Here is a 14,483-nt window from a genome sequence, read left to right as displayed (position 1 = left end):
AGTCAGAAAAACAATTCAGGGTATGAATGAGAAATGTACCAAAGAGGTAGATATCAGAAAAACAACCACCAAACAAATTCTGGAAATGAAGAAATCATTGAATGAAATACAAAGCATATCTGAAAACTTCAACAATAGATTAAATAAAACACAAGACTTGTAGAGCCTAAAGATAGGTCTTTAAAAATAACACATTCAGAAAAAAAAGCAAAAAGAATAAAAAAGAATCAGGCTAGCTTTTGTGACATATGGGACAACAAAAGGGACCAAATATTTGAATTTTCAGCGTCTGAGAAGGCAAACAGAAAGGATAGAGTTAGAAAACCTATTTAATGAAATAAAAGATGAAAACTTCCCAGGTCTAGCAAGAGGTTTAGTAATCCAGATACAGGAGGCTCAAAGATCCCCAAATAGAAACACTGCAAAAAATTCTTCTCCACAGCATGTTATAGTCAAACTGTTAAAAGTAAGAGACAAAGAGAAAATTCTAAAAACCATGCAAGAGAAAAGCATCTCGTCACCTATAAAGGAACCCCCATCAGACTAACAGCATATTTCTCAGCAGAAACCTTAGAGCCAGGAGAGAATTATATCTAAAGTGCTGAAAGGGGGGGAGAAAAACCTGCCAAAGATACTACACCCAGCAAAGTTATCCTTCATAAATGAAGAATATATAAAGTCTTTCGTAGACAAGCAACAGCTGCGGGAAGTCATCACCACTAGACCGGTCATACAAGAAATGCTAAAGTTCAGGGAGTCTACACCTGGAAGCACAACAGCGATTAACTACCACCAAGAAAACACTTGAAAATACAAAAACCACGGGTAGGGCAAACAAATAAAGAGGAGAAAAAAACCTCAAATGTTACCACTACAGGATGCCACCAAACCACAATGTTAAACAAAAAGAAAGAAACACACTAAAGAGAAAAAGAAAGGAATCAAACATTTTCACTACAGAAAACTACCAAGCCACATTGATAAATAATGAAAGGAATAAAGGATATACAAACTACAAAAAAAAAAAAGACAGGATTAAGTCTTCATATATTAATAACTTTGCATGTAAACTAAGTAAATTAAAAGGTATAGACTGCCTGAATGAATAAAAACCAGCCAAACAAACAAAACATATTTGCTGACCATAAGAAAGTCACTTCATCTGTAAAGACATAAAAAGACTAAAAGGGAAGAAATGGAAAAGAAATATTCAACACAGCCAGAACCAAAAGCAAGCAAGAATTGCTGTACTTATTTCAGATGAAAAAGACTTTAAGTCATGAACATTAAAAAGAGACAAAGAAGGTCATTCTATAATGATAAAGGGATCAATTCAGCAAGACGATATAACAACTGCAAACATATGTACACAACACCAGAACACCTAGAAATATAAAGCAAGCATTATTAGATCTAAAGGTAGAGATAGACTACAATACAATAATAGTTGGGGATTTCAATACCTCACTCTCAGTACTAGATAGATCATCTAAAAAGAAAATTAACCAACATTGGACTTAAACTGTACATTAAGCCAAACAGACCTAACAGCCTTACACAACATCTCATCCATCAGTTAAGAGAACACACATTCTTTTCATTAGCACAAGGATTATTCTCCAGGACAGATTATATGTTAGGACACAAAACAAATCTCAACAAACTTTAAAAAACTGACTTCAAATCAAGTACCTTCTCAAACTACAATGGAACAAAACTAATAATCAGTAACGGGAAGAACACTGGCAACTGTACAAATAGACAAATTAAACAACATGCTTCTGAAAAAGCATCCAGTCAAGGAAAAAATTTTTTTAAAAATTCCTGAAAAAATGAAAATTGAAACACAACATACCAAAACCTATGGGATACAGAAAAAGCAGTGTAAGAGGGAAATTTTCGCAATAAGTGCATTTATCAAAAAAGTGGAAACATTTCAAAAAGCAATCTAATGATGTACCTAAAAGGAACTAGAAAAGAACAAACTCCAAATTAGTAGAAGGAAAGAAATAATAAACACTACAGCAGAACTAAACAAAATAGAGACAAAAAACACAATACAAAGGATCAAGAAACAAAGATTTTTTTAAAAGAAACCAATAAGCTACTTGTTAGACTAACCAAGAACCAAAGAGAGAAAACCCAAATAAAATCAGGAATGAAAAAAGGAGAAATTACAACTGATACCACAGAAATACAAGAGATCATCAGAGGCTATTATGAACAACTACACACAAATAAACTAGAAAACCTGGAAGAAATGGATAAATTCCTGGACACACACAAGAATGAATCAGGAAGAAATAGAAAACCTGAACAGACCAATAATGAGTAATGAGACTGAATTGGTAATAAAGTCTCCCAACAAAGGAAAGTCCAAGACCAGACAACTTCACTAATGAATTCTATCAAACTATCAAAGAACTAACCAATTCTTCTCAAACTATTCCAAAAAAGTCAAAGAGGAGGGAATTTTCCCTAACTCATTCTGTGAGGCCAGCATTGATTGCCCTGATACCAAAGCCAGAGAAGGACAGAACAAAAAAGAACAAAGAAAATTACAGGCCACTATTTTTGATGAACATAGATGCAAAAATTCTCAACAAAATACTAGCAAACTCAATCCAACAGCACATGAGAAAACTAATACCCAACAATTAAGTGGGGTTTATCCTAGCGATGCAGGGAGAATTCAACATATACAAATCAATAAATGTGATACATCACATCAAAAGAATGAAAGACAAAAACCATATGATCTTCTCAGTAGACAAGAAAAAACATTTCACAAAATTCAACATCACTTAATAATAAAAACTCTCAACAAACTAAGCACAGAAGGAATATACCTTAACATAATAAAGACTATATATGACAAACCCACAGCTAACATCATAGTTAATGGGGAAAAGCTGAAAGAAAGCCTTTCCCCTAGGAGCTAAAACAAAATAAGGACGCCCACTTTCACCATTCTTATTCAACATAGCAACAGAAGTCCTAGCCTGAGCAACCAGGCAAGATAAATAAAGGGCACCTAAATTAGAAAAGATAAAATAAAAAGTCCCCTATACAAAAATTACCCAGGCATGGTGGTGCACACCTGTAATTCCAGCTACTTGGGTGGAATTGCTTGAAGCCAGAAGGTGGAGGTTGTAGTTAATGGGAATTGCTTGAACCCAGAAGGTGGAGGTTGTAGTGAGCCAACACTGTGCCACTGAAGTCCAGCCTGGGCGACAGCTGTCTCAAAACAAACAAAACAAAACAAAACAACTAAAATCAAAACGTCCCCTTTGCTGATGTTATGATCTTATAGCTTAAAAACCCTAGACTCCACTGGCGCACTGGCTCATGCCTGAAATACTAGCACTCTGGGAGGCCAAGGCGGGTGGATCATCTGAGGTCAGGAGTTCGAGACCAGCCTGGCCAACACTGTGAAACACCATCTCTACTAAAAAAATACAAAAATTAGCAAGGTGTGGTGGCACACGCCTGTAGTCCCAGCTACTTGGAAGGCTGAGGCAGAAGAATCGCTTGAACCCGTGAGGCAGAGGTTGCAGTGGGCCGAGATCACGTCACTGCACTCCAGCCTAGGCGACAGAGCGAAGGCTCTGTATCAAAAACAAACAAACAAACAAAACCCAAAAACAAAACCTAGACTCCACAAAAAAACTCACAGCTGATCAATACATTCAGTAAAGTTGCAGAACACAAAATCAACATACAAAAATCGGTAGCATTTCTATACACTAGCTGAGAAATAAATAAAGAAGGCAATCCCACCTACAATAGCTCCAAAAAATAAAATACCTAGGAATAAATTTAACCAAGGGGGTTACACATTTCTACACACAAAAAAACTACAAAACAGATGAAAGAAACTAAAGAGGACACAAACAAATGGCAAGATATCCCGTGTTCATGGATCAGAAGAATTATGCCTAAAGCAATCTACAAATTCAATGCTATCTCTATCAAAATACCACCTTCATTTTTCACAGAAATAGAAACAATTCTAAAATATCTATGAAACCAAAAAAGAGCCGTAATAACTAAATCAAGGTGGATCACAAGAACAAAGCTGAAGGCATCACACTACCTGACTCAAAATATATTACAAGAATAGTAACCACAACAGCATGGTATTCGTATAAAAACAGACATATAGATCAATGGAACAGAATAGAGAATCCAGAAATAAATCCATGTACTTACAGCCAACTGATTTTCAACAAAAGTGTCAAGAACATAGTTGGGGAAAGTACATACTCTTCAATAAATAATGCTGGGAAAATTGGATATCTATATTCAGAGGAATGAAGCTGGAGCCCCATCTCTCACCATATTCAAAAAAACAATTCAAGGGCCAGTGTGGTGGCTCATGCCTGTAATCCTAGCACTTTGGGAGGGTGAGGCAGGTGGATCATTTAAGGTCAGGAGTTCAAGATCAGCCTGGCCAACATGGTGAAACCCCATCTGTACTTAAAAAAAAAAAATTAGCCAGGTGTGGTGGCATGCACCCGTAATCCCAGCTACTCAGGAGGCTACGGCAGGAGAATCGCTTGAACCTGGGAAGTGGAGGCTGCTGTGAGCCGATCACGTCACTGCATTTCAGAGTGACAGAGTGAGACTCCACCTCAAAAAAAAAAAAATTCAAGATGGATTAAATAGTTAAATGTATGACCCCAAAATGGAAATCTACTAGAAGAAAACATACGGAAAACACTTCAGGACACTGGTATAGAGTTTATGGTCGAGACCTCAAAAACACAGGCACCAAAAACAGACAAATAGGGCTAAACTGAACTAAAAAGCTTCTGCACGGGAAAGGAAACAACCAGAGTGAAAGAGACAGTCTGTCCACCAGTTTGAATATTCAGTAGTTTGAATATTCAATAGCTTGCATATTCAGTAGTTTGAATATCTGCAAACTATTCATCCAACAAGGGGCTACTATCCAGAATACATAAGAAACTCAAACTCAACACACACAGACACCAAAACCCAAATAATTCCATTAAAAAGTAGGCAAAGAGTATTAATAAACATTTTTCTAAAGAGGATATATAAATGGCCAACAGGTATATGAAAAAATGCTCAACATTACTAATCACAGAAATGCAAATCAAACCCACAATGAGATATCATATCGCCTCAGTTAGAATGGCTATTACTAAAAAGACAAAAATGCTGGGCCCGGTGGCTTAGGCCTGTAATCCCAGCACTCTGGAAGGCTGAGGTTGGAGGACTGTTTGAGGAAAGGAGTTCGAAACCAATCTGGTCAACACAGTGAGACTGTGTCTCTATAAAAGAAAAAATTTAAAATTAGCCTGGCATGGTGGAGCATGCCTGTAGTATCAGCTACTGGGGAGGCTCAGGCAGCAGGATTGCTTAAGCCCAGGAGTATTAGGCTACAGTGAGCCATGATCATGCCACTGCATACCAGACTGGGCAGCAGAGCAAGACCCTGTCTCAAAAACAAACCAAAAGACAAAAAATAACAGATGCTGCCAAGGAAGTGGAGAAAAGAGAATCCTTATACACTGTTAGTGGGAATGTAAATAAATACAGACACTATGGAAACAGTAGGGAGACGTCTCCAAAAACTAAAAATGGAACTACCATACGATCCAGCATTCCCAGTACTGGATATTTATCCAAAGAACATGAAATCCGTGTATCAAAAGGATACCTGCATTCTTGTCCTAATTGTAGCACTATTTACAATCTAAGTGTCTATCAATGAACAAACAGATAAAGAAAATATGGTATATACACAATGGGATACTATTTGGCCATAAAGAAAAAATAGTCTTGTCATTTACAGCAACACAGATGCGACTGGAGGTCATTATGTTAAGTGAAATAAGCCAGGTATAGAAAGATAAACATCACATGTTCCTACTCACGTGTGGGAGCTAAAAAAGTAGGTCTCAAGGAGCTAAAGAGTGGAATGATAGGTATTAAAGGCTGGGAAGGGTGTGTGTGAGGGTGGTGGTGATCAAGAGAGGTAGGTTAACGGGTACAAACATATGGTTAGATGAAAGGAATAAGTTCCAATGTTTGATAGCAATAGTAAGGTGACTATGGTCAGCAACCATGTATATTTCAAATTGGTTAGTAAACCTGAAATGTTCCCAATACAGAAATGATAAATACTCAAGGTGATAGATATCAGAATACTCTGGCTTAATCATTACACATTCTACACATATAACGAAATATCTTATGTGTCCTATAAATATATAAAACCTTATATATCAATTTTAAAAATCCATGAAGCATTTGTTTGGTGACTGTAGAAATAAGTTTTATCAGCATACTGAAAGTATTATTTATGTAAGTGAAGTGGAAATGTCAAATTTCCAATGCACTTCTCCCATCTCCCATTTGTACTGTCAAGTTCTACATGCCTTTTCTTCAACCCTAAGAGGGCTACTGGAGGAAATGATATTAAAAAAACTGAATAATCTCAGTGCTTAGCATAGTGCCTGGTAAGTAGCAGATGCTCTGCAAATGTCTGCTCACTGACTAAGCGTAACATTAATGATGCCAAATTCATGTATCAAAGGATTTGAAGAATTATGCAGATATTAAAGTCCCTTTACCAGTAGGCTAAAATCAGGAGAGGAAGTTTTAATTTTAGCCTCTTTTCTTATATTATGCATTAGATTTCTTAATCATAATTCTAGTTCAATCCCTATTCAAAGAATGAATTCTCATCTTAAACAGAACTCAGGAGAAATAAATTGATGGAAAAAAAAAAAAAAAAACCAGTACTAACCTAAGACAATACAAATTCACATATACAACTTATATATTAAAGACCTTCTCTACTGGAAGGCAGGTGGCTGTAGTATGTGATACTGTTGGGTTCTTAGCATAAGTATAATTCTAATATTACAATGCCAGTTGGGGTAGGGACTGGATTCATGACACAACTGGACAGGACCTATGCTGTAAAGTTACATCAGAATTTAAATTTCCATTTACTTAGGTATATGTTCACCATGACTGTTACTTATTAAGGTAAAGAACAATGTTTAACAATGCAATACCTGATGCTCTAATTGTTTTTGTCGTCGTCTGTCTCGTTCCTCAATCTGAGCTGGGTCCAAGAGAGCAGTCATGGAACGGAAAAAGCTGGAAAGATACATATATTAGCTATTAAAAACCTCAAAAAGGTAGATTCAACAAGCTAAATCATTTTTGTTTGGGATAAATCTACTGATTATTTCTATTTTAAAGACAAATACCAAATCTGAAACCAATGAGACATTAACAAGTCTTACTAAAGCACAGAGACTTTCTTAAAAATCAATAAATACATAAGCATGAACTTACTTTGTTTTCTTACTGTTTGCCATAACCACATCCTTAATAGGTTTTGCTCTATGCTCCACCTCTGAAGGTTCAACCTGGCTTCCAGTTGTAGGTGTACAAACACTGCTGACATCAGCCAGCTCCTGAGTGTCAGGAGAGACACAGAAGTACTCAGGTTGTTTGTGTGTTGACCGAGAGGACAGTTGAGATTGAGAACCAGGGTAACTCTTTAATGAATCAAAGTGCATTGCCCATCTGTCATGTTCCTCACCCTAATGATGACAAAAAATTCTCATATATAATTCCAAATGACAACCAAAGATGATTTCTAAAAGTCACCTTAGAGCAGAATAAGCATCATAAAAATTAACAAAACTGTACTGTTTAGAGTCCTTATACATAGATAACTAGCTTCGAAAATTTGAGAAATTCAAAGAATTAGGAAATTTCTAAAAAGTTGTAAGAAGCTATGCAATGCCACATAATGCATTCAATGAAACAGGTTCACATGGGCAAATGTGGAATAACTGGAATATTCTGGTCTTGTCAAGAAGTTTCAGAATACTTCTAGTTTTAATTGATTGAAGACTTTGATTTTATTATCATTTTCTTTTATAGCCATAAAACCTCATAAGTTACCTTTGAATATATAATTTTTTCCTCTATTTTTCTTTGACGGTCATCTTCTATTTGCTTATTCAACTCTTCAATCCATTTTCTCTGCAGTTCTTGTTTCACAGCACTGAAAGGGTGCTCCAGCAGTACTGTTTCCTAAACAACAGTCATAAAAGCTATCTAAAGTTCAGTTCTCTTTTTCTAATCATTTAATATGGGCAAATCTTGCTAAAGTAACTTATACAGATTTAATCCAGTGAGGCATTTATCTGTAAGAGGAGCAATAACTTCAAATGAATTTGAATTCAAACAAATAATTAAGTAGATATATTCTGATTCTCAGAATCATATTTTAAATATATTAGAGCAGAGAGATATAATAAGATATCTAAGTGTAAGGAAAGGGAATTTTCTAATAAAAAACAGAAAATTCTTTCTCCAAAACAATTAAAAGACTCAAAATTCAGCTGGATGCAGCAGCTCATGACTATAATCCTAGCATGTTGGGAGGCTGACATGGGCAGATCACCTGAGCCCAGGAGTTCGAGACCAGCCTGGCCAACATGGCAAAACCCCATCTCTACTAAAAAATAAAATAAAATAAAATAAAATTAGCCAGGTGTGGGTGCATGCCTGTAATCCCAGCTACTTGGGAGGCTGAGCACAAATCACTTGAACCTGGGAGGTAGGGGTTGTAGTGAGCCAAAATCATGCCACTGCACTCCAGCATGGGCAAGAGTGAGACTCTGTCTCAAAAAAATTATTTTTCAAAATTCAAAGTCTCTTTTAGAGGCTGAAAGAGTTATTAACAATTTAAAACGGATGACTATTGTTTTACATTTGGCTTTGAAATACAACAAATACTGCCTTTAGGAAAACAACAAGGAGAATATAGAAAGATGTGTGAGAGCAAGAGACTTTCCCTACTGAATCATGTCTCTCTCTAGGAGACCCTCTGTCTTCTAGGTTTCTGCTACTACAGCTCTATCACAGCCTATGATGTTTCAATAAGAAAAATATACTGTGTCCAGAACAAGTCTTTGAATCTTAAGGAAAAAGTAAAAAACGAAAACAGTAGCATAAAAGTTTGCCGCCACTTTAACTGATGAGTTTAGGATACTCTTAAAAATATATATCCTACTCAAATTGTTCTGAAATGCAACAGGCAAATAACAAAACATTTCATTACATGAAATAACTGCAGGACATAATTAAGAAAAATGGTTTGACAGAATCCTACAATGACAATATACCTCACAATGTTACTTTCTTCCCTTGTTTTTACCAGAAAAGATCACAAAGGTCATAGTTTACAACTCACTGTTTTGATCAGAAGAAATATTTATACAAAAAGTAAAGATCCTTATATCTCGTCCTCCTACATTCTAAACAGATTAAAAACCATCAAACTTATTTAAGCCTAAAACAATCACTTCAAAAGGAACATTATCTTTAGGTAAAAGAAAGTATACCTCAAGAAATGTTTTAGAGGTCAAAATGGGAAAAGAAAAACAAGCATTGTCCAACCTGTGGGCCAAGACAGCTTTGAATGTGGCCCAACACAAATTTGTAAACTTTCTTAAAATATTATGAAATTGTTTTGCAATTTTTTTTAAGTTCATCAGCTATCACAGTGTTAGTTTATTTTATGTGTGGCCCAAGACCATTTTTCTTCTTCCAGTGTGACTCAGGGAAGCCAAAAGACTGGATACCCCCAAATTGCAAATGGACCCTTTGAACTCCCTAAAGAAAATTTTCAACAAGGTAACTCAATAGTCTTAGAATGCTGTGTATTTGTTTGAGTCTGATGTAACGAGATCTGATTCCATATTCTAGTGTAGTGGTACTGCAAATTATTCACGGATTAGACAAAAGTTAAAATTACCCTTAAAAATTCCTTAAACACTCAAAATGTTTTATATATATTTATAACCCTAAGACAACTGAACAATCAGATCTCTCAGTTTAGTCTTTAATTTCTTACTCAAAGATATCTTACAAAGCTACTACGACTTACCTGCATTTCATTTCTGTTGTTGACTGGGAAAGCCTTTAAATTATTCTTACATTCTTTTTCACAAGTCTCTCCCAATGTGCATTCAGTTAGAAGAATGAAAAACATGGGGGTGGGAGATGGGGAGAGATGTAGGTAGAACTGCATTCCTTTTGGTTTACTGCGTGCATTTAGTTGAAGGTGAGTAAGGAATATTTGTGTGTAACACAAGACATACTGTAACAAGTGTTGTGTTTTGACCTTCTTCTAGCATTCCCTCTTGCTAAATCCTCCATACAGTTAAAGAAGCCTCTTTTCCCAGGCTGACTTTTTCACTGTATCTCCCTATTACAGACCTGAGACTTCCCCTACACAAAAACTGATTTCCTAAATATGTTTTGAGCCTATTCTTTTTTTTTTTTTTTTTTCAGGCAGGGTCTCACTGTCACCCAGGCTGGAGTGCACAATCATGGCTCACTGCTGCCTTAACATCCCAGGCTTAAGTGATCCTCCTGCCTCAGATTCTCAAGTAGCTGGGACTACAGATGCACGCCACCACACCCAGCTATTTTTATTTTTCGTAGAGACAGGATTTTACCATGTTGTTGCCCAGGATGGCCTTGAACTCCTGGGCTCAAGAAATCCACCCGCCTTGACCTCCCAAAAAGCCACTGCATATGGCCTATTCTCACGTGACGGCCTTGTGTGAAAACTCATAGGAAACCCACTACAACCTTCCCCTCAAATAGTTCCTGATGTTAGAGTCCTAATGTAATTATTTTAGTCTTCAAATTATTCTGTTAGGAAATGTTAGTCTCACTCCTGATTCAAATGCTGTACAAATGGCAGCTGGTAAGTCAGAACTGAAAATAAAGGGCTTTTCAGATGGTCCACTATAGATGCCTGTTTCCATTTCATGTAATTCTCCCCTTAAAGCAGTCTATAAAAATGCAGCTTTGGGAAAGAACACTCAGTGTTGACTTTGCCAAGGGCCAGAAGAGCCCTTCTTGCCAGTTCATGATTCCCCAATTAAGATGACAACATCCACCTGCCTACCTTGTCTACTGGCCACGCAGAAAAGGCATTCATGTGGGTGGTAGGGATGTCAGGACACTGGATTACAAAGACCATTACCTTACAGGAGGAAGGGCAGCAAAACACAGAGCTGAAATCACTTTTTAAAAAACAAAATTACTCTGAACTTAAAAATTATTTAAAATCCCTCTGGAACCAGAAGGCCCATAGAGTAAACGATGGCTAAAAATCCGTTTCTCATGTACTTATTTGCCATATATCCTCTTTGGAGCCACATCTATTAAAATTCTGCCAATTAAAAAAATTGGGTTGTCTAATTACTGAATGTTTAGTTTTTAAAAATATATGCTGGATGTAAGTCCTTTTATCAAGAATTAATTTGCAATCATTTTCTCCCTCTATTTTATAAACTTAACTTTAACCTAAGAACAGAACTTTCGATGAGGTCATTCATCAATTCTTTTTTAAAAGATCATCCTTTCAGTGTTGTACTAATGACACTGGTACATTAATTCTTGTGTCTAGCCACCTTTATTAAGTTTACATATTATTTTTATAAATATGATGATCATTGATTTGTGAACGTTAAACCTAGCTTGCTTGCATTCCTTGAATAGACCCAACTCATCATGATTTATTACTCTTTCTTGTATTTATTTTTCTTTCTTGTATTTCCTGTCAGGTTTTGGTATAAAGAGTTAGTTTTGGGTATCAGGTTTACTACCCTCATAAACAACCTAAAAGGTTTTCACTTCCACCTTAATTGTTGGGAAGAATTCACCAGTAAATACATTTGGTTCTGGAGTTTATTTTGTTGGGTTTTTAGTAATGGGTTCAATTTCATTAAAGTACCATTCTGATTTACTGCTTCTTGTGTCAATTTTAGTAATCTGTGTTTTTCTAATAATTTGCTCATTTTTAAGTCCAAATTAACTTGAAAGTGAAGTTATTCAGAAAATCCCCTTCTCTTTCTAATGTCCATATTCTCTGGTGATGTCTCCTTTTAAATTCATCTCAATTTTATGAGGGGTTTATCAATTTAAATAACTTTTCAAAGAATTAACTTTTGGCTTTGTTAATTCTATTGTACATATTTCTAGTTTTACTAATACCCACTCTGACCTACTTTGGGCTTAAATTTTGCTGTTCTTTCTCTAACCTCTTGAGATGAATACTTTAGGTCACTGATACTTGATTTTCAATCTTTCAAGAGATGCATTTAAGGTGAAAAATTTCCCCCTCAGCACAGGAAACCTACATTTTGATATGTAATATTTTCATTATCACTCAGTTAAAAATATTTTCTAATGTGAATTTCTCTTTCACTCAGAAGTATACTGCCTACTTATCAAACATTTGGGAATTTTCTAGTTACTATTTGTTACTGATATCTAGCTTAATTCCATTATATGGTTTGATTCAGTGTCCCCACCAAAACTCATGTTGAATTGTAATCCCCAGTGTTGGAGGTAGGGCCTGGTGGGAGGTGACTGGATCACAGGGGTGGTTTCTCATGGTTTAACACCATCCCCCTTGGTGCTGTCATTGTGATGAGTTCTCATGAGATCTTTTTATTTTTTAGGTTGGTGCAAAAGTAAATTGCAGTTTTTGCCATTGAAAGTAATGGGTAGGCCGGACGCGCTGGCTCAAGCCTGTAATCCCAGCACTTTGGGAGGCCGAGACGGGCGGATCACGAGGTCAGGAGATCGAGACCATCCTGGCTAACACGGTGAAACCCCGTCTCTACTAAAAATACAAAAAAAAAAAAACTAGCCGGGCGAGGTGGCGGGCGCCTGTAGTCCCAGCTACTCAGGAGGCTGAGGCAGGAGAATGGCGTGAACCCGGGAGGCGGCGCTTGCAGTGAGCTGAGATCCGGCCACTGCACTCCAGCCTGGGCAGCAGAGCGAGACTCCGTCTCAAAAAATATATAAAAATAAAAATAAAAATAAAAAAATAGAAAGTAATGGGTAAAACTGCAATTACTTTTTTAAAAAAATTTTATTTCCATAGGTTTTGGGGGAAGAGGTGGTATTTGGTTACATGAGTAAGTTCTTTAGTGGTGATCTGTGAGATTCTGGTGTACGCATCACCCGAGCAGTATACGTTGAATCCACTTTGTAGTCTTTTATCCCTCAGCCCCCTCCCGGCCTTTCCCCACAAGCCCTCAAAGTCCACTGTATCCTTCTTAAGCCTCTGCATCCTCATAGCTTAGCTCCCACTTATGAGTGAGAACATAAGATGTTTGGTTTTCCATTCCTGAGTTACTTCACTTAAAATAATACTCTCTAATTCCATCCAGGTTGCTGCAAATGCTATTCATTCATCCCTTTTTATGGCTGAGTAGTATTCCATCATATATCTATATCTATCTCACAGTTTCTTCATCCACTCACTGACTGATGGGCATTTGGACTGGTTCCATATTTTCCCAATTGCGAATTGTGCTGCTATAAATGTGTGTGCAAGTATCTTTTCCATATAATGACTTCTTTTCCTCTGGAGAGTTAACCAGTAGTGGGATTGCTGAATCAAATGGTAGTTCTACTTTTGGTTCTTTTTTTATTTTTTACTTTTATTTTTTGAGACGGAGTCTCTGTCACCCAGGCTGGAGTACAGCGGCGCAATCTCAGCTAACCGCAACCTCTGCCTCCTGGATTCAAGCAATTCTCCTGCCTCAGACTCCTGAGTAGCTGGGATTACAGGCACCGCCACCACGCCTGGCTAATTTTTGTATTTTAGGAGACAGAGTTTCACCATATTAGCCAGGCGGGTCTTGAACTCCTGACCTCAGGTGATCCGCCTGCCTCGGCTTCCCAAAGTGCTGGGATTACAGGCATGAGCCACCATGCCCAGCCTAACTTTTAGTTCTTTAAGGAATCTCCACATTGTTTTTCATAGTAAGATCTGGTTGTTTAAAAGTGTGTAGCCCTCCCTGCTACCTCTCTCTTGGTCCTGTTTGTGCTGTTAGATGCCTGCTTCCATTTTGCCTCCCACCATGACTGAAAGCTCCCTAAGGCCTCCCCAGAAGCAGAAGCCACGATGCTTTCTGTACGGTCTGCAGAACTGTAAGCCTATTAAACCTCTTTATAAACTACCCAGTCTCCAGATATTTCTTTACAGTGATGAGAGGACAAACTAATAAAATCCATGATAACAATCTATGTAATGTGAACCTATGAAATTTGTTCAGACTTTTATAGCCTAGTAAATTATTAATTCTCACTTTTTATTTTGAATATTTCATCTATAGATTCTTTGGGGTTTCTATATACATGACTAATAACTACACTTTCATTTTTTCCTCTCCAATTCTTATGACTTGAAATTTCTTTTCCTTGTTATATTGCCTAGAACCACCAATACAAACAGTAATAATATATTGGCATCTTATCTCTTTTCAGAGACAGGGTCTTACTCTGTGGCCCAGGCATAATCATAGCTTACTGCACCTCTAACTCCTGGGCTCAAGTAATTCCCTCACCTCAGCCTCCAGAATAGCTAGGACTATAGGCACATCCTG

The 14,483-nt window shown here is 36.9% G+C and overlaps 1 protein-coding gene across 19 annotated transcripts in view; it reads right to left on the bottom strand.

Annotated features, from left to right (window-relative positions):
• CCDC66 (coiled-coil domain containing 66) overlaps positions 1–14,483 on the bottom strand; it is a 68,241-nt gene that overhangs the window by 31,458 nt on the left and 22,300 nt on the right. For 15 of the 19 annotated variants that reach the window (XR_007723137.1, XR_007723149.1, XR_007723136.1 and 12 more), the window contains 3 exons: positions 7,960–8,091; positions 7,342–7,592; positions 7,056–7,140 (listed from right to left, as the gene is read on the bottom strand). Coding sequence is in view for 5 of the 19 variants with exons in the window: in XM_050778510.1 (XP_050634467.1) it covers positions 7,056–7,140; positions 7,342–7,592; positions 7,960–8,091 (468 nt within the window). In the remaining 14 variants the exon portion in view is untranslated. The remainder of the gene's footprint in view (positions 1–7,055; positions 7,141–7,341; positions 7,593–7,959; positions 8,092–14,483) is intronic. The other 4 variants (XR_007723138.1, XM_050778513.1, XM_050778512.1 and 1 more) reach the window with 2 other exon arrangements.

The sequence above is a fragment of the Macaca thibetana genome, chromosome 2 (assembly GCF_024542745.1).
Source record: "Macaca thibetana thibetana isolate TM-01 chromosome 2, ASM2454274v1, whole genome shotgun sequence".
Classification (NCBI taxonomy): domain Eukaryota; kingdom Metazoa; phylum Chordata; class Mammalia; order Primates; family Cercopithecidae; genus Macaca; species Macaca thibetana.
Note: the sequence above shows the minus strand (reverse complement) of the source record. Positions and strands in the feature narration are given on the sequence as shown.